Source organism: Cyprinodon tularosa, unplaced genomic scaffold (assembly GCF_016077235.1).
Source record: "Cyprinodon tularosa strain WSP-4 unplaced genomic scaffold, ASM1607723v1 ctg362, whole genome shotgun sequence".
Classification (NCBI taxonomy): Eukaryota; Metazoa; Chordata; class Actinopteri; order Cyprinodontiformes; family Cyprinodontidae; genus Cyprinodon; species Cyprinodon tularosa.
Genome location: NW_024039077.1, coordinates 482,049 through 502,970, shown reverse-complemented (window position 1 = coordinate 502,970; position 20,922 = coordinate 482,049). Strand labels below are relative to the sequence as shown.

At 37.3% G+C, this 20,922-nt stretch overlaps 1 protein-coding gene across 1 annotated transcript in view; it reads right to left on the bottom strand.

Annotated features, from left to right (window-relative positions):
- Positions 1-2,294: 2,294 nt before the first annotated feature.
- The window catches only part of LOC119790357 (collagen alpha-1(XXVIII) chain-like), a 54,312-nt gene continuing 35,684 nt past the window's right edge, over positions 2,295-20,922 (bottom strand). Inside the window, exons 23-36 of the mRNA XM_038295881.1 lie at positions 19,937-20,005; positions 19,519-19,587; positions 19,063-19,131; positions 17,545-17,613; positions 9,749-9,817; positions 9,586-9,654; positions 9,415-9,495; positions 9,262-9,297; positions 9,141-9,177; positions 8,431-8,988; positions 5,097-5,347; positions 4,501-4,726; positions 2,886-3,080; positions 2,295-2,804 (exon numbers count right to left, since the gene is read on the bottom strand). Of these exons, the coding sequence (XP_038151809.1) occupies positions 2,797-2,804; positions 2,886-3,080; positions 4,501-4,726; positions 5,097-5,347; positions 8,431-8,988; positions 9,141-9,177; positions 9,262-9,297; positions 9,415-9,495; positions 9,586-9,654; positions 9,749-9,817; positions 17,545-17,613; positions 19,063-19,131; positions 19,519-19,587; positions 19,937-20,005 (1,806 nt within the window). The 3' untranslated portion in view covers positions 2,295-2,796. The remainder of the gene's footprint in view (positions 2,805-2,885; positions 3,081-4,500; positions 4,727-5,096; positions 5,348-8,430; positions 8,989-9,140; positions 9,178-9,261; positions 9,298-9,414; positions 9,496-9,585; positions 9,655-9,748; positions 9,818-17,544; positions 17,614-19,062; positions 19,132-19,518; positions 19,588-19,936; positions 20,006-20,922) is intronic.

Sequence of the window (20,922 nt, the reverse complement as noted above, 5' to 3'; positions counted from 1 at the left end):
CTCTAACAAAGCTCAGTCTTTCACTGAAAAGTGGACTCTTTGGACCAATTCAATGAGTTTCCATAGATTCAATCGTCATTATTTTATTTAGGGCATCAGAGTAAAGTGGGCTAACTACAAATGCACACATACTGTGAATCACATATACTTTGGTTTAGTATTAAAAAAAAATCCAAATAAAATACATTTAAGTTTGCATTCGAAAGGAGTAAAAGGGGTATGAATATTTTTTATCTAAATGTGATGTCAATGGATCACATTTTGTTTTTAATCAAACATGGACTTCAATTACAGGTGACTGATCCAACTTTGCCCAATTCCAAACCCCTATCAACAAACTTTTACATGTTTTAATTAAGATCAGATTTATTTAAACGGTTGACATTTTTAACAAGGCATTACACAGTACAGTAATTATGCATTTATGAAGTCAGTACATCTGGGCAAAACATGGAACAGCCTCCCACTGAAACTGAAGCGTCTAATTCAGCGGATGACACATATGTTGCCCAGTAGAGGGTGATATGTGCGACAGTTTATAAAGATTACTCCAAGTAAAAAAAACGGATAAAACTGAAAAAAAGTCACATTTTATAGCAATGAAAACAAACAAATGTACAAAATCGTTTCACGAATAGAAAGTTATCGTTAATGTGTGCACAGTAGTGTGCAAAAGTCCCCACCTTTAAAAGACCATAAGATCTTTTTAATCACTATCTTTTAGACATTTTTCATTTTTTAAATGCTCTACTCTTGGTGTGTCTCAAGAAGTTCTGAATTGGATAAGTGTAAAATTATGATCTCACAGTGTGCGTAAGAGTACAATTAGATAAATACTGCAGTTGTGGTTTTAAAGACAAAGAGCAAACACGTAACCTGATAAATTTACCATTATAAATTCAACATGTGATGTTTTTTTTCCTGAAATTAAATAAAAACAGAAGGTCAGTTACCTAAAGGTTTCAAAAATGCTGCAAACCTACTTGAGCCGGCCACATCTGGTGGGGTAAAACAGCAGGGATGTTGAATATCAAGCCTTGTATAATCTTAACACACTTCACACCCACTCACAAATTAGCCTCCCTGACATTCCCTCCCGATGCAGGGGTGCAACAGCCGTCAGCTTCACCCCAATCCTCTATTCCTGCTTGGAGGTGTTGCTTAGTATATCTGTTAATTACAGTGAGGAAAGCCATCCTCATTGCCAAGATGAAGCATCATTTGGAGCAAATACACTGGAAAAAAATCCAAATCTAGATAAGTCATTTTTTCTTAGAATAAGTGCATTTGTACTTGGACTGAGGAGGTAAAGGAGACATTTTGCCAATTGAACAAGACAATTTACACTTAAAATTAGAAAACACAATTGCATTGTCTTATTTCAAGTGCATTTTATCTAAATATCTGATTTTAAGAGTAAAATTGGTCATTCCGTTGGCAAACTATCTCATTTACCTGCTCAAATTAAGGGTAAATACACTTAATTTAAGACATTTTTTTCCAAATTTTTAGATTGTTTTTGAAATGTATATGCATTTTTATTTTATTTTTAGGTTGGAGTGGTTATAAAACACACAACACACCTGCTGCTGGTATAATTCCAGATATTCTTGACCTAATTCAAAATTGTTGATTTTAGACTGTAGCCAGTACAAAAATACAATGAGGTGCGGCCCCTCAAAGACGCAATTTCCTGAATAATCTTCTCCAAAAGTCCTGGTGTGGGTTGGCTGTTTTGTTTTTTTCTACTGAAATACCGTTTAAATGACAAAAAAATTCCACTCAAATGATCAAAATAGAAGGTTTTTATGATGTAGAAAATCACTGAAATGCCTTAAACACATGTAATATGACATGTATTAATTAAAATACATCTTTATGGATCGGGGGAAACTTAGCAGCCTTAATGTGCATTTAACTTATAATTAGTTGAACAAATTTTTAGTTGATTTAATTTCAGCATTTAGTCTCTACGAACCACAACTGTGCCAGGATTTAGCTAGATGCATACTTTACTTTACATCATATATATATATCTATTTATATATATATATATATATATATATATATATATATATATATATATATATATATATATATATATATATATATATATATATATATATATATATATCATCCTGAGTAAAAGACCTGTTTAAATGTATCATAATATTCTGATATTGATACAATACTCAGGAAAATAAATCTGTATTGCAAATTGATCCTGTTAATATGAGTCAGTAAAAATATCTCCTTTAAAGAATAACCAGAATAGTATTTTTTTTTTCTTTAAAAAAAAAGGTCAATACCTTCAAAATGTTTGAACAGATACTCATCAAAATCGGTTAAAAGATCACATGAAAGTCCGACTACAAGGAAGCAAACATGTAAATAAACGAGGGACGAACCAAGACGTTTAAAACACTGACAGAACCTGTTAAGTTATAGGATTTTAATCATCTCCGTTTTGCAAACAGTCCATCTTTTCACTGTGTTCACAGTAACCATTGAGTGTGAGGGAAATAAAACATACAGAACTGTAGATGAAGGAAAGCTGGAGCAAACAGGAGCCCTCCTCTGTATACCTGAGCAGCAACGATCAAAGATCTCCATGGTAACAAAAACTTTTCCTTTTCAAAGTCATTCTGCTGTAAGTTATAAAATACCAGAAAATGAAATGTGTACGTGTTTGCCTGAGAAACTGGAACCCGACTTTCTGTAACCTGCTGGGAAATGGCAACGTTTTACGACTCCTCCTTGACGTTTCTACAGCAGGTTTTGGATGAACGCCTTCGCTCAAGCTGCTGAAGGGACAAAACATGCAAGGAAGGTCAGTAGAAGGTCAGAGATTGATGTGATGCGTGTATAGTAATAGGAAGGTATACCTGTTACTCTGGAAACCACACATGTCCTCTTGCACTCCTCCTCTGTGTCAAAGCGGTTCCTGTTCCCGCCGCAGCCCCCATACCAGAATTGAGCGCAAGCGTTGGCCTGCTTGTCGTAATACCAGCGGATGTTATATTCTCGACATGTTCCCTGATCCAGAACCAGCCCGCAGCGAGGGTCCAAGGGTACGGTCTCTGCAGGAAGATGTCATGTGATAAGGAGTAAGAACACGCACATAGTCACACACACAAAAAAAAAAATACAAAAGTCTACCCCCAGAGTGACCATTTCCGCTCCGTTTCTTCAGGGAGAAGCCGGTTCCACGATAATAGCAACACTACTTCAAAAATAATTGGCTTCACTGTTCCTCGCTTCGCTGCACACACAGCATGGAGGATACATCGAGCAAAGCTGTGCCCTCTCTGCCACCGGCTCACTAAACCCACCAGACCGCCACTTTACTAGAGGCTCTAATCATGTCACGTCACTGCAGGGGCTCCTGCAGACCCCTAATGATTCTGACTTAACTGTTAGAAGTGGAGGGTTTTAGCATTGTGTTATTAGCATTTATCCCTGCTTCATTTTTCATGCAATTTTCCCAGCTGTGGCTGGTTGGAGGGAGTTAAACTTATTTCAGATATAAACCAGCAATGATTAATATAATGGGTGCATAAAGCCCCTTTTAATGGAGTTTTCTTTGTCATGGAAGCATTTTAGTCACACTGGATAAAGAGGAACCTTAGATTCACATTTGATTCAATCTTATCCATTGCTCTACAGTGTCAAAAGTCTTTGACTCTGTTTTTTTCCCTATATTTTAATCATGTAAAGCACTTTGCATTGTCTTTGTAATGAATTGTGCTATACAAATAAATTTGCCTTGCCTTTGACAGTTTAGCAGTTTTATTTTTTAGTATTTCTCTGTGTTTCCTTTCCTCTATATGTCTTTCCATAAACTCTGACCAGTTTCCATGTAGCACGTCTCCAGCATATAGGAGGTAGTTGTGTTCACAGTGATTAGTTAGTTTTCATCACATATGCATATCCTTTTAAAAAGATTCTCCCACCTAAGCTCTGAGTGTTCCTTCAGAGTTACAGTGGGACTTAAGCAGCAAAAATGTATTTTAAAATAGGTAAAACATTATAAAATAAGATTTTTCCCCTGCATTTGTGCAGGTAAGTAAGTTATCTACAAATGCAAATCATATTTTTGCGTTTAAAATAAGACTTCTTGAAATAAGACTCCTATTCCACTGAAAGGATTGTTTTATTTACATACTTAAGTCAAGGGCAAATATGCATATTTAAAAAAAAAATAATTTTTATGGCGTAGTCTTTTCATTTTCAGTTAATTTATTAAACAGTACTCCAAAACTCCCCATTGCATTACTTCAAAGATGCAAAAGCTTTGTCTGAGATTTAAAAGATATGCTGCAAGCTACATTTAGAGCTTTTTCTTTTCATTTTTATTCTTTTTATTCTGGAAACATTAATTGCCAGCTGTAAAAGCTTTTTTTTCTGTTGCAAACTTATGGGAGAAAAGACCAAAAATGCAAAACTAACCCAAAAAATATGTATAGAGTATGTATAGAGTAGTGGTATGGTTTGGTGTACCTTTAGGAAGAGCTGGCCGCGGTGGAGGCTCATATTTCACAGAAACACTTGAGGATGAGGTGCTTATGTTTTTAGAGGATGAGGATGAGGAAGAAACTCTGCTACCAGAGGATCCCTCTCTGGCAGGAGGTGGAGTTCTATAGTCTGAGGTGCCACGGTTAAATGTGTCCCCCCGTTCATTTCCTCTATTGGTTATTACTGTGGCCTCATGCTGTCCTCCTGCAACCTGAGGAAACAACAAGCAGATTACTGTGGTGTTAGAGAGCTTCAGTAATGTACAGCTATATCTGCACTGCAAAAAAATTTAATCTTAATAAGTAATTTTTTTAAATAAGTGCATATTTCTTGAATTGAGGAGGTAAGTTAGACACATTGCCAATGGAACAAGACAATTTACATTCAAAATAAGAAAAAACAATCGCATTGTCTTATTTCATGTGCATAATATCTAATTATCTTATTTTAAGAGTAAAAACACTAATTCCATTGGCAAATAATCTTATTTACCTCCTCAAATTAAGGGTAAATACACTTAATTTAAGACATTTTACTCCTTTTTAGATTGTTTTTGCAGTGTGCTGTACTGTGTTCCTTACGTGGATGGTGCTGGATCCTTTACTGCTCCCAGTACCAGATCCAGAGTTAAAGCCGGTCCGCTGGCCGTTAAGCAGGTCTTGCTGAGGTATCGGCCTGTACCCATAACCACCAGTGGCGTAGCTCCCAGTACCAATCCTGTTGCCATTGTAGCCGTTGTTTCCTTGGCCGTTGTAACCGTTTGTTATCCGGTTGTATATCAAGGCTCCATTTTCGTCCTCACAGAACTGACTGACTAACTTGGACTCGAGAGCTGAGAATGAACATAAGAGAGTAAAGGAGTAAACGGGCTGGTAAGATCAGATGAGTGTTAACCTGAAACGTCCATCAATAAACAAAAAAATTAGCCAAAAATGTGTATATGGTATAAAACAGATGTCTGCAACCTTTACGATGCAAAAAGCCATTTTATTTATTGTGTTAATCGAAATAAAAATATTAAGAGCTGCATCTGTTGCAAGACCTTTTAAAAATCAACATTCATGATTGTTTCTGAAGGTCTATTCACTAGAACATTTGTCATTAAAAAAAAAAAAATAATTTATTTATATTTTCATAATTATAAAAACTAATAAAAATAATGAGATGGTTTAATTTTCTGTAAAATGTTATATATATATATATATATATATATATATATACATATACATATATACATATACATATATACATATACATACATATATACATATACATATACACATATACATATATAAATACACATATATATATCCCATGCACCTTTTTCTATTTTTGGCACCTTCTTCTTTTTGACTATTTAAACTGATTTAAGTAAATAAAGTACATTTCTCCACTGTGAGATCAATAAAGTCAATCATTAAATCAATTAATCAATTCTGTTTCCTGTTGGATTCAAAGTTGTTTATCATATTTTCATTGTAGGTTTTAAACTGAAAAATGAATGATACACGGAATAAAAACATTACAGATGTTAAATGTTATTGGTCTAATTGATTGGCAGTTTATGTTGGATTTTATTAGATTCATTCGATTTTCTGCTGCGCTGAGAACGCGGATGAACATTGCACCAGGGCAGCAACGCGCCTCCATGTACAATGAATTATTTGGGATCTATGATGATTTTTTATATGAATATCCAAACAAAACAAATAATTTCATGAGAAATGTATACATTTTTACATCTAAATATCTTAAATCATGTAGAAATGATTATTTATACAAAAAAAAAAGAACTGGTCCTGGGGCCGGATTGACACAAAGACAAGAAAAGACCGGCAAAAACTTTTCTAGATCAATTTGATCTACAAATCTACACTTGATATTTTTGTAAACTGTAGAAGGTCCAAATACTTTAATACACCCTAAAGCGATTGAAATTAAGTGCCAGAGAAGGTATCAGAGTGACTGCAGCTTTTTGCTGTTGTACGCAGAATCAAGTAACACAGCCCTGCCCCTCCCCCACCTGTTTCTACAGCAAACCAGCCAGCTGGTTGAGAAAAAGCTACCAAGCAATGAAAAAGGACCACAAATAGCCCAAAGCTCCTGGAAGGCGACCATCTGAGAGGAGGATGGCTTGGGTTTGTGTTAGCCTTAGCATAAAACACTGATCTCTTGGTGCATTCATGCTTCCTCAAACACAGCTTCCATCTTTCACCTCTGCCAGCCGTGGAGAGTTGAGCCAACCGCAGACCTGATCCCTTCACTGAGCCACAACGGTACACTTTCAATCAAGTCATGCTGCCTGAATTTTACTGCATCTGCTTCACCACTCAGATATAAGGGCATTCAGCAGGAAATCACTTCTTTTTTATTCTTTTCTTTTACCAATCTGCCTCTCTCATTTTCTACATTATTAGATACACTCAAACTAATGAACTGAAAGGACTTTTTTATTAATGCTACTTCAAATACTCTATGTAGAGCTCATCAATTTGTTTCCATTTCTGCAGCAACAATAACAAATTGGCTATTTGTGTGAAACAGATGATCACCTCCGCCAAGGAGGTTATTTCCTCGGTTGTGTTTTTCTTTTGTTTACTTGAAAAGTTATGAACAGATTTGAATGAATTTTTTATCAGAGATAACATTTTGGTGAGGATCCAGATCATAATCCAGATACAAGATTTTTTTAAAGGATTATTTAACATTATATGCTGGAAAAAAGCAGTTCCCCCCTTAACCAGAGGGGGGCAGCACCAGCATCTGTATATATAGAACCAGCATCAGTCTCAAAAAGTCAAGGAGTATTATAATGAAGACTGAAAATACAAGAACACAACAATGAGAAGCCATGCCCTCAAAAGTCTCAATCTTCCGATCAAAGAAGAAAAAGAGAGAGAATGAAGAATGCGAGAGCAGAGCAGACACCAGAGGCTGCAGAGACTAGTATGAACATATAAAAAAAAGTTATGGAACCCCTCTCTTAACCTTAACCTTAACTTTAAAAACTCTGAAAGGCTAGCCTTCTGTTTGATTTTCATTGAGCTTTTAGAACTTTTATGGTTCCAGGTACGGTTAAAACAACTAATCGGGTGAATCGATTCTTGAAATAATCATCAACTAATTTAGCAATCGATTAATTGTTAAATGGAGTAAAGAGACTGTAAAATATGCCTTTAGCTGTCAGAACAACCCAATTAGAGCAGTGATTATATCAGAATTATAAAAAATATATACGGTAAATATTTTGCATTTAAAATAAAAAAAAATATTTTTCATCTCCCAATATGCTCTATCCAGAACCCCTCAGGTGGAAAAAAATTAGTTTCACCTGGTTTAATTACGTAAAAAAATCTTCTTTAAGAACCAATACTATCTGATTATTAATTGATTAATCAAAAAAACAACAATAGATTAATCAATTTGCAAATAATCGTTGTAGATCTAGTTCCAGGTTAGAAAAAAAGAGATTGAAATTCAAAATGGCTGCAGCTGACATGGCAACTATTGCTATTTGGAGATCACAGCTTGTTTTTTACTTCTCTCTCTTTGTTTTTATAAGTGAACATGTTAATGTTGGCAAACAAAGCAAACAAATTTAAGGTTCCTGGTTTGCATTGCTAATAGCAGTTAGCCAGGCCACTGAGCACAATAAAGACACTTAAATGAATGCAATGTACTAATATTTTTATGATTGTCATGTTAAACCAAAAACTTTTTTGCAGGGTGGATTTTAAGTTAGTGAAGACAAACAGACAGAATATAAATGTATAATATATATTTGATGGTAAGATGGAGGGAGAAAAATGTAAAACAGTCCTGGGTAGCTAAAGAAATATAAATAATTTTGCAATTCAATTAGTATTTTTCTTTACATGGCTTATGTAATCTTTTGGTCTTTATTTCTATTCTTACCTGGCAAAGTGTTGAAGTCATCGATACGAAGCATGTGCTCGCTGTCTGGGTCAGAGGCGATCAGGTTGAGCTCTCGGAGGAACTCGGACTGAGTTGGGTCCGAACTGTTGACGATCCCTAAAGCAAACATCTCAATGTTGGCAGCATGGGCTTCTCGGACGGCTAAATCCAGCTTGACAGGCTCCCGTTTGTCCGTCTGCCCGTCGGTAATGACGATAGCCACCTTGCTGACGCCCAGGCGTGAGCTGTAGAAGGCCTCCTGAGTGGCTTTACGGATGGCGGTACCGGTATAGGTGCCCTCGCCCATGTATTGGATGTTCCTGATGGCCTCCTTGATATCCTCTTTGTTGGAGTAGCGGGCCAAGTTGAAAACCAGCTTTACTTCCAGGCTGTAGACTATCAGACCAATCCTGGTGGCATTGCGGCCTACTGTAACCCGATCCACCAGAGTGGTCACAAATCTCTTGATGATCTCAAAGTTCTCAGGGCCCACGCTCTCTGAGCTGTCGATGACAAACACCAGCTCCATCGGCCTCTCCTTGCACTTGATCCCGCATCCTTGAATGAGATCATCGCCTAAGTGTCACTTTCAGTGAGTGAAATCTGATCTAACCATCTACAGATAAGACTAAACGGAAAACAAACCCTCTCCTGTTACGTTTGTGCTGCTAATCTAATACAGACAAGTGAAAGATCAGAGGATACTTTACCACAGATCTCTTTGATCATTCGAATGATGTCCTCTCTCTGAAATCAATACGTCATCACAACATGAGCTCATGAATGACCGCATTAAATAAGTAATGAAAAAGAATATGAAGTGGGACTCACTGTGAGGCCTGCTTCCCCTTTTACACCCGGCAGCCCCTAAAGGGAAAAATCATTGAGCTCTTATCAGGTAGAAAACTATCAAATGATCCGTTTCCATTCTCCACGTCTATCCTGACCTGGGAAACCCCTTAAATCAAATTTCTTATCACTCACAGGCTGTCCCGGCATTCCCGGATCCCCAAATTCTCCCTTAAATCCTTTTAGTCCTCTTTCTCCAGATGAGCCTCTGTCACCCTGATGCACAAAAAACATCAAAACAGCAGCAATCAACATTTTACTTGTGAGAATAATGAGGGAAACGTTCAGAAGGACCTAATGACTGACTTTTTCTCCTGGAAAGCCCTCTCCAGGTAAACCCCTTGGTCCTGTCACACCCTGGGCGCCCTGTTCACCCTAAACAAAGAGTTAAAACATTCACTAAGAGATAAATTGCGTGAATATATTTGAATATATTTTTACTTCTTGAGTGCATTAAACCACAGCCTACCTTGGGGCCTTGAACTCCTAGTCCCTGTGGTCCCATTTGGCCCGGTGGACCTGGCCTCCCAGGGTTTCCCTGCAAAAAGAATCCCAATCAGTCCCGGTAAAATAAAGTGATGCTCAACTATTTCCTTTCAAAAAGTACCACTTTTGTCTCATCTGCCCAAAGCTAACTATAGTGATACTTTAAGAACATTTTAGGGAAGTTTTATGTTAAATGCCAACCTAATTAACCTTTGTAAGCACATCTTAAAGTGGAGCTAAATGTCATAGAGGGCTGTTTAAAGTTATCCAGACATAAAAACTGTCTTCTCTAACATGAGTCATGTCTATCATCGTTAACACGGCTTGAACACGGCCTGACATCTGTCAAAGAGATGTGTTTCCTCACTTTGTTCTGCTGTCTGGGACTTCATCTGAGCTCCTAATTAAATCTTGTTTAGTGCAAATGACTGTGGAAGCGCTCCGACCTCCAGAGACACTGGTCTGGAGCCCACAGGGAACAAGGACGGGGTCTGTGAGGACATACAGGGTGCTGGAGGTTGTTTAATCAATGCTTGTTAGGACAAGTGTTCCTCAGAACATCTGTCTGAAGAGATTCACACTGTTCAGAGTGCTGTAGGGGTGATAATGCACTGTTCAACAAAAATCAAAGGAGCACTTGAATAACACATTAGATCTCAGTTGGAAAAAAAGAAATCAAAGTGATGGAGATCTTTACTGATCTCACAGGAGTTCAGAGTTAAAGAAGAAGGGAAACTTCGAAAATGAGGCACATTGGTCCAATTTACAAAACATTTTGGCTATCTATACTTTACTGGACAACTTTTTACTTCTATTCCTTACTCTTTTTTTTGCCAATATTTACTTTCTACTCCTTACATTTTAAAAATGTATTATTTGATCATATAAACACATTCGTGTGATGGCCTGTTGGTATTTAAAAAAAATTAAAACCATCAAAACAATTTGTTTTATCTACACAATTCATTTCGTTGTGGTTGAACTCTGTGCTGCACCAACTTGTTGTTCACCACATACTAAAATAAATCATTTTTCAAAATGATGCAAAGCTAAATTTAACAGCACCATTAGTTATGAAAATAAGAAAATTAAGTCTAAGGAATTTATCATCCAGAATTGTAGAAAAATGCTCCTTTAATCGTCTAGTGCAGTAAAACTTCTCTCCTTAACATTTTATCCTGCATTACTTTTACTTTTATACTTCAAGTAGTTTTAAAAATTGTACTTTTTCACTTTTACTGAGTAAAAAGCTTAATTTAAGACTCATAATTATTTTCAAACAGCAAGATTTATACTTCTACTTGAGCAATACACTGCAAAAACGATATAGAAATAAGTAAAAATTTCTTAAATTAAGTGTATTCACCCTTAATTTGAATAGGTAAATGAGATGGTTTGCCAATGGAATGAGTAATTTTACACTTAAAATAAGATAATTGGATAAAATGCACTTGAAATAAGACAATGCAATTGTGTTTTCTTATTTTAAGTGTAAATTGTCTTGTTCCATTGGCAAAATGTCTCTTTTACCTCCTCAATTCAAAAACAAATGCACTTATTTTAAGATAAAAATAACGTATCTAGATTTAGATTTTTTGCAGTGTAAATATAAATTCTTTTGAAACCTAAGATGCATGCATGCGTAATATGCATGATGTTGTCCTGCTGTATCTCCTCCCACATCCTGACCAGAGTATTCCTTTGTTCCCGGTCAGTCGGAGGTTTAAGCACCAAAACATGACATCCCACAGATCTATTATTGGATTTGCATTAAAGGAGTATGGAGATGAGTCAATTCCCTCATCTTCCAGGAACAGCCTACTTACTTTTGGCACAGGAGGAATGACCAGGATGAGTCCAAGACTCACTGCGGCAGCAAAACATCTGAGGCTTTCATTATGACAGCTAATTGAGTCTGCAAGTCTTCCATCGTTCATCCTGTGCATGTCTACGCTTTGATCCATAGATATGTTGAAATTCATGTTAAAGAATGTTGCAGGTAGCACAACATGAGCTCTGAATGAACCTGCAAAAACAACAGGACACTAGTGCTGAAGCTGACGCTGTAGGTACCAAACCTGCTCGGGGAACTGATGACGTCACAACACGGGAATACCACTCGGACAAACTGTATTGTGTCCATTTCATAAGAATTCTAATCTTTTCAGGGGTCTTAACTTATCATCAACTATTTTACATTTCCTTTAGCGACCTAAAGTAGCCAAAAGTAGAAAACAGTCATTCTCAGTCTTGAAGGCAAGTACTGCGTTCTGCATCTTAAGCCCCTTTCACACCTTTTCCGATTTAGCCAGTGTATGCCTGATGTCCCAGAATCTTCTAAAACGCTGGCATATGCTGAACTTCCTATGTATTTTTTCAATTTTGGGTGTATACATAGCGTAATTATAATGAGTCCAGAACTTATGTCCAACGTCAGCCTAACTTATGCATAACAGACGGCAGTGTAATGCCCATGAAATGTCACAAGCCAGTGTCCTGAGGGGGGCAGCAATGCGCCTAGCCTGCATAAAAAGCTTTCTTTAATCGTGGTAATTACCTAGCTGCCGTTTATCTCCCGACAAAAAATATATGAGGGCTTGCAGTCACAGCAGACTCAGTATCATGTCTGCTAGGAAGTTTGTTGATTGTGGGCGTGAACGCAGGGAGGATCCATCACACTCACCTGCACGCTCACCCTATGATGGGGATGAAGTCTGGAGGAGAACAGACAGTTTCCTCCTGTGAGCCACGTTACCTACCAAAATGCTGCCAATACGCCATTAAACAGTAGCTGTAAGTTAGAAACACGTTCAGAGGTCGTCTGGAACATGTCAAATATGTTGATATGCATTGAAGAGAAGTTCTTGATAAGTTAAGCTTAAGTTACTCATAGGTTTTGGATAAGCTAGACACCACGACTTATGAGTAACTTACACTTAAAGTATGTCAACAATCAGATAACTTACCTGTCACTTAAGCCGGGCATACAATGTGCAATATTTGTAATCGTTGCATGCAGCTACAACTCACACTGTACAATGAAACCGCAGGGTTTAAAAGTTCACAGATCACGATGCAGGCAGCATACTTGCCATCAAGACTGAGAATGACGGTTTTCTACTTTTGGCTACTTTAGGTCGCTGAAGGAAATGTAAAATAGGTAATGATAATTTGAGACCCAGGAAACGATTCGAATTCTTATGAATCGGGCGCAATACAGTTTCCAAGTGGCACACGATGCTCACACTGTGTGGCCCGACGCTTTGATGCGATCTACCTGATCACACTGTATGTCTAAAAACCAAGTTGGAATCAACTCGACAGTAAGATGGCGCTACTTGGACACTTCTATCCGGAAGCCAAAGAAGAGAAATATAAAGCACACTAGAGTGAAACGCACTGCCTTGGCAATTTTTGCAATTTTGTGTGCTGAAAGCCCTAAAAAGAAAAGGCAACGATGTATTTAGACAAATACATGCCTGAGCAAACATGGGTACTATGGTCTGTCAATTTTACATAAAGAATTCAATTTCACTCGCACTCCCCGCCATGCTTTTGTGTTTCCTTCTGAAAGGAAGAATGAAGAATCCTTGTTTGCGCATGCCCACTGAGCGATCCCCGACCTCATGATTCCTTATCAGGAGGTGTTCGTGAGATCGCCTGTCGTTACCCCCTGTATACTACACGATGCACACCGCATGATCAGGCTGAAAGTCATCAGGATTGAAAAATTCTCGCACGACTGGAAAAATCTCAAAAAGGGCAAAAAAAAAAATCGTACAGTGTACGTCCAGCTCTATGTCCCACGTATGGCATATGCTGGCATAAGTACTTGCTGTATATTGACGTGTGCCAGAGTGCTTCAGTGTGCTCATAACTACAAAATAAAACATACCCATAAGTTATCCAACATATGCCAGCGTTGCCAGATCTTTCATATGTCAGGCATAAGCTGGTCTAAGTGTTTTACCAAAAATTACTTTTTTGGAGATTTTAGACAAAGAAAACAACAGTTATTCTACTTGCAGAAATTGGACAGTTCTTGTTGACAAGTCGTGTAGCTTAATTTGGGTAACTGACCAAACTTAAAGAGGCTAACCTGTTAGTGGGCACTACCCAGGTCTACCCTTTATACCATATTCTTGAAGTTACTTAGTTCACCAAAAACAGATCTTTACAGATTTGTTATCCATCAGAAAGCCAACTCATTTCATGGATGCTGCAATATGTTATTATTCTTATTCGGACACGTTTAAGGAAACAGTCCTGCTGATGAAAGACAAACGTCCAACAGCCCTGTCTCCAGAATCTACTTGATGCTCTTCAGACATTCCTGGAAGACCAAGCCAACTTTCTGACAATGGCATGTATAGAAGTGTCATCATGATGGAGTTGGATTCCCTGTGGAACCTCCTTTGGGTCTGGCCTCCACCTGCAGAACCATTTCTGTTTCAGGGCTTGTCTTATTGTTGCCCCGTTAGTTCACCTGTTTTTTATTTCATTACCACCTAAAGAAAAGCTGATGCTGATTTACAGGTGCTGGTCATAAAATTAGAATATCATGAAAAAGTAGATTGATTTCAGTAATTCCATTTAAAAAGTGAAACTTGTATATTATATTCATACATTACATACAAACTCATATATTTCAGATGTTTATTTTGTTTAATTTTGATGATTACAAATGACAACAAATGAAAATCTCAAATTCATCATATCAGAAAATTAGAATATTACTGAAGACCAATAAAAACAAAGGATTTATAGAAATGTTGGCCAACTGAAAAGTATGAACATGAAAAGTATGAGCATGTACAGCACTCAGTATTTAGTTGGGCCTCCTTTGGCCTGTATTACTGCAGCAATGCGGCGTGGCATGGAGTCGATCAGTCTGTGGCACTGCTCAGGTGTTATGATAGCCCAGGTTGCTCTAATAGTGGCTTTTAGCTCTTCTGAATTGTTGGGTCTGGTGTATTGCATCTTCTTCTTCACAATACCCCATAGATTTTCTATGGGGTTAAGGTCAGGAGAGTTTGCTGGCCAATTAAGAACAGGGATACCATGGTCCTTCAACCAGGTACTGGTAGCTTTGGCACTGTGTGCAGGTGCCAAGTCCTGTTGGAAAATGAAATCTGCATCTCCAAAAAGTTGGTCAGCTGCAGGAAGCATGAAGTGCTCTAAAACTTCCTGGTATGTGGCTGCGTTGACCCTGGACCTCAGAAAACACAATGGACCAACACCAGCAGATGACATGGCACCCCAAACCATCACTGACTGTGGAAACTTTACACTGGACTTCAAGCAACGTGGATGAAGTGCCTCTCTTCTTTTCCTCCAGACTCTGGGACCTTGATTTCCAAAGGAAATGCAAAATTTACTTTCATCAGAGAACATGACTTTGGGCCACTCACCAGCAGTCCAGTCCTGTTTCTCTTTAGCCCAGGCAAGACGCTTCTGACGCTGTCTGTGGTTCAAGAGTGGCTTGACACAAGGAATGCGACAGCAGAAACCCATGTCTTTCATACGTCTGTGTGTGGTGGTTCTTGAAGCACTCACTCCAGCTGCAGTCCACTCTTTGTGAATCTCCCCCACATTTTTGAATGGGTTTTGTTTCACAATCCTCTCCAGGGTGCGGTTATCTCTCTTGCTTGTACACTTTTTTCGACCACATCTTTTCCTTCCCTTCGCCTCTCTATTAATGTGCTTGGACACTGAGCTCTGTGAACAGCCAGCCTCTTTAGCGATGACCTTTTGTGTCTTGCCCTCCTTGTGCAAGGTGTCGATGGTCGTCTTTTGGACAACTGTCAAGTCAGCAGTCTTCCCCATGATTGTGTAGCCTATAGAACTAGACTGAAAGACCATTTAAAGGCTTTTGCAGGTGGTTTGAGTTAATTAGCTGATTAGAGTGTGGCACCAGGGGCCATCAATTTTGAACCTTTTCACAATATTCTAATTTTCTGATATGATGAATTTGAGATTTTCATTTGTTGTCATTTGTAATCATCAAAATTAAACAAAATAAACATCTGAAATATATGAGTTTGTATGTAATGTATGAATATAATATACAAGTTTCACTTTTTAAATGGAATTACTGAAATCAATCTACTTTTTCATGATATTCTAATTTTATGACCAGCACCTGTAAGCCTTATCTGTCACAGTCTGGGTTCTGTTAAGTTTTCTTTTAGTATTCAGTTTTACTTTGCTCCATGTTTTCTAGTTTTATTGGTTTAATTCCTATTTTGTTGTGCTTTCTGGATGTATTTGAGTTCTTAGGTTTTTTTTTATGTCCTCTGTTGCCCTCTTGTGTTGTTCTCCTTTTCCCTAGCTCCTTTCTAGAAGCCTCTGTTCACACCTGCTCCCAATCAGCTTATTAGTCCTTTCTTTGTTCATTCAGCCATAAATACTCTCCCTGTGTAGTTCCTCAGTGCTGGTTCCTCATTTTTCCCACGTCTATTCCTTGCTACTCATGTTTGTTTTCCCTGATGTCTCCAAGTTTCTGTTTTTTTCCACATTTTGTTATGTTGGATTTTTGGATTCTTGCTTCAGTTGCCTGTGAGCACTGAGTAATTCCATTAAAACTACAAAAACTCACCTCTGCCTCTGCATTTGGGCCCTCAAGCAACCTCACCAACCATTGTTGACATCTGCTATTAAATGGCCCAGATTATAATTCCAGGGGTTTGACTAACTCGGTATTATACTCTGATTAAAAAATGTTCAATTCTTTTTGATCATTGTATAAAACATCAAGGTCAGAATCATATTTTTTTATTTAAAGATTTCTGTCATGATCTAAAAGTTAAGATTTAGGTTCTGATTTTTTTCATAATGGCTTTCAATGTCTCTTATTTTTGTAGTTATTTTCTTTTCTTACATTTTGCCAGGTGTTATCTAGTTTCTCTTTTATATTTTTTAGTGCTTTTAGTATGACGTTTCTTTATAATTGAATAGATTAGACAGGTTCTCTTAGTTTCTCATGTGCCCCCCCCCTTTAAACATTTCTTTCTCATTCAAAGTCCTCAGCTAATCAGTAGATTTCCTTCACCTGTGTTTACTAATTTGTATTCCCCTGATAACACGCCAGTGTTCTGTTTCTTTGCCCGTCGTTTATTAAATAGATTAATCTCTCTACGCTTCATCTGAGCATCTATCTGAATTTTGCTCCAAATTAACAAGTTTTGACAAGTTTCACAACCAACAAAAAGCATAGCTGGTTTAGGGAATTGGGGAAAGTTTTCTGTTATTTTTTATTTTTTTACCTAACCAGAATCTGAAATGTGCATCACTGAACTCTGCTGGTTTGTAGAACTAAAATCCCCAGAAGGTCTTAAAGCTTTCAGCGCTTCAGATCTTTTGGGGTTCGTCTCTAATATTTCTGTATAGGAGGGCTTCTTCATGGCTAAATGCTTGATTTGTGAAATGCATAACTACGATTAGAGTTACTGTATAAAGAGGTTCTCTGGATGTCAGCAATGCCCATAAATCAATAAAATTTTACTCCAGCCTGTTTTAGATTTGTTTTGCAAATGTTTTAATCATATGATTTTCCCTTTTTGTGATTCAACCCAATCAATTATATTGAAGTTCATGGTAAGAGGTTTGACAGAATATAGAAAAAGTTTTATAAATGCTTGTGGAAAAAAGACATCCAAAAGAAATCTTCAAATCCTGCTTTCAATTCAGGTTTGCAGGATTTAGGTTCACATTGTGCTTTCAATTAAAAAGAAGTTTAAATGAAAATCTCTAAACATTGAAAAGGCTTTTTAAATTTACCGGAGGACCTTGGACGCCTTCACCTGGAGGTCCAGGTAAACCAGGCAACCCTCTGAATCCAACATCCCCCTGAAAAGTTGCAGAACAAACAAGATGGTCAGTAAAAAAAAAAAAAACTACATACAGTACATTTACTGAGAAAACCAATTCAAGCGCTCAGTAAAAATATTTAATCTTAGAATTAGACGTAATCAAAATCATAACATTCTGTTGCCAGCAGCTTAGCAGCTTTAGAGGTCATTTTATTTAGGATATAATGGGACTTGTATGAACCCATTTAACCTTTTTATAAAGCATATTTAAAAATGGAACAGCATTCACAAAATCAGAGCGATGATATATTCATGTTTTTTTTTCATTTGAACCAGGGTTTTTCTTTACAATGAGCTGAATTGAAACATAAACTGGATCTTTAGGTGAAGGCTGTTTTTTATTCATTGATAATTTGTGCTTTTGCAGTTTGGATCATTATATTGATAATGTCATTCATTCAAGCAAGCCCATTACTATAGTTTGGTTTGCTGAAGAATAAATTAAGCCAAATTCAACTTAAATTGGTGTCTGAACTGTTTAAAGTCCAGCTACAACTGAACCTGAGATTCAGAATGAACCAAATCTTTCTAATGTGTAGGTAATCATTCTACCACCAGAGCAGATCTTGCAAAGGACTGGTTCTGAGGTGAATTATGCTCTATGATCTTTCAGGTAATTCATTTGTACAAAAGGAAAAGGGGAGAACTTTAATGTCAGGGTTGCTTCTTATCAAAAGGATTTGAAATATTGACCAGTTCTGGTCAAGTTTATCGCAATGAACCGAGAGAAAGGATCAAACATCGTTCAAGAGGAACTTCCTCAAACGAACATGGCCTAATCTGGTGAGGATCATATACTGTACTAACTCCAGTGATAGAAGGAAGAAATTAGGCTTAAGTGTCCCGGACCCAGGGAAGACTACAACTCTAATCATTTTCTTGGTTACTCATCTAAGCATATGTCGATTTACAGCATCAAAGTCTTCTGCCGGGGCCCGAGCACCAAATAACTTATTTTGTTCGTCTTTATCTGCCTCTGTATGGCTGCTCATACTAAGCATGGTTTTACTGAAGGTTTGTTCCTGTTAAAACTGAGTTTTCCTCTCCACCTTCACTACATGCATGCTCAGTGCAAGGGATTGTAGAGAGTCAATGAGTCCTCACAATCAGCTGGTTTTCCTTAGATAGAAATATCTCGAGGAATATGATTGTGTTACATATATTAATAAATTGAATATTCTCTAATTTCGACTTTTATCTGCAAGTCTCTCCAGGTTGAAATAACATCACTATGCTCTTGCTGTCATGTATTGGGACTGTTTGCAGCCTAATGTTGAAGAAAAGAGCTTTTTTTTCTTCATACATCGTGTAAAAAAAAAAGTTCACTTGAATGTAATTTTGTGTCTAGCCTTTAGGGGTCACCAACAACATCAGAATCTTGGTTTCTCTCTTATTTAATGTCCATCTAGTTCAGACGTGTTCTCACCTTTGGTCCTGGGATGCCCACACCCTCCGACCCGGGTTCTCCAGGAAGCCCAGGCAGGCCAGGAGGACCCTAAACAACACAAACCATCATTCAATAGAGGATTATGCAGCATCTCTAGGCGTACTCGCTAGTTTTATTTTTCTCAACATAATTATCATCTTCTAGTCAATTGCAACATCCTCACGTCCCTAAATTTCATTTATCCATTTGGGAAAATGTTTTTCAAAATAAGAATCTGCTCCTGTAAGCCTGTAAATCTAGTCCTTTTTTTGTCTCTGTTAGCTGCAGGAATAAACAGGACTTCTTCTGCTACTTTTGGGTAATAAATGTCTAACAGATGGATGGACAGATGGAACCGATGAACATAAACTGGAAAATACGAGACAGATTATGAAGAAACGAGTGTAATATGTGATAAATGGTGCTTATGTAAAGAATCAAATTGATATTTTTTACCATGGGACCGGGAAAGCCATCTCCTTTAGGACCAAATGGACCTGCAGGGCCTGGATCACCTCTATCCCCCTATAACAGAACAAGAAGTATAAAGTTAAAAAGATTTTATGCAAACAATGTTAAGAAAAGCCAAACATTTGGAACAAGGGTAAGAAAAACAAGATGTGAAGTTTTCTTTAATTTCCTCATTATGATACGCTCTCAGCTCTTGCCAAGGGAAGCTCTGCACGGTGCAAACATGTGCAGCCCAGTCTGCCTCCCATAAGTGCAAGCTGGTAATTGATTTTCCGAAGAAAACGGTTTGGTCAGGACATCTGAGGGCTTGTTTGTTTAAAGTTCAACTCAGTTCATTAGAACTTTCCCCATACCAGTAAAAGTATCATGATTGGATTTTAGCACGAGGAAATTTTTCTGTTACCTTCGGGCCAGGAAGTCCATATCCAGTCTCCCCGATTGGACCAGGAGGACCACTTGGACCAGGATCACCCTACAATAAGGTTTCATAGTATCAGTGTTTCTGATTTAAGTAACACACACACACACATCTACACGTTTAGCTGTTTTAACTAGAGGTCAGGGTCCGGATCACGCTATAAGACTGAGTAAAAAACTAAACTCAACCAAAATACCCGTCATTGTTTTAGCAGGAAATATAAGCAGTTCTACTCAAAAAAGGAAAAAATGTTCAGTCAAGCCACACATTTTATAAATGTTTGTTGTATGTCAGTCACTCTAAAACAGTTTTTCCTCACATTATAAAAATATTTTTGCATTTGTTATGGTCCAGTTTGTATTGATTTGACTTTATTTACCTTTATTTTAACTTTAATACATTCTCTCAGTACATCTGTTATATGATTAAAGTCAAGCAAAAGTAAAAAGCCAATGAGGATTGGCTTTTTATTGGTCACCCATATACTATGAAATATGGTAGAAACACTTGTTTAGACCTTTCAAAATAAAACTGACAAGTTAACATTTATTAACTTCAATAAGATATAATTTACACCTCTGTGCTCTAACAAATAATTTTGTATGTGCTCTTGTGAATATGGATATATGAGAAATATTTTAATGTTTTGTTTTTTTATGTAGGTACCGCTTTACACAGTTAATTTATGCACTTAATTTAAGAAAGCCTATTTATTTTACCTAAGTTTCAGTTATGATAAACCAAAACTTTATTTCCAGTTACTGATTTTCTTTGACAGTAGGAGACCCCTAGATGCTTCTCACCAGAGGTCATCAAGGTCTGATGCGCAATTTCAAAATTAAAGCAATTCATGAACATTGCTAAGAAACTTCCTGTTTCCAGTTGCTGATTCCACTTCAGGGTGACAGTAGGACTTCCCAGATGCTTCTCACCAGATTTCATCAAAGTCTGATGTTGAATTTCAAAATTAA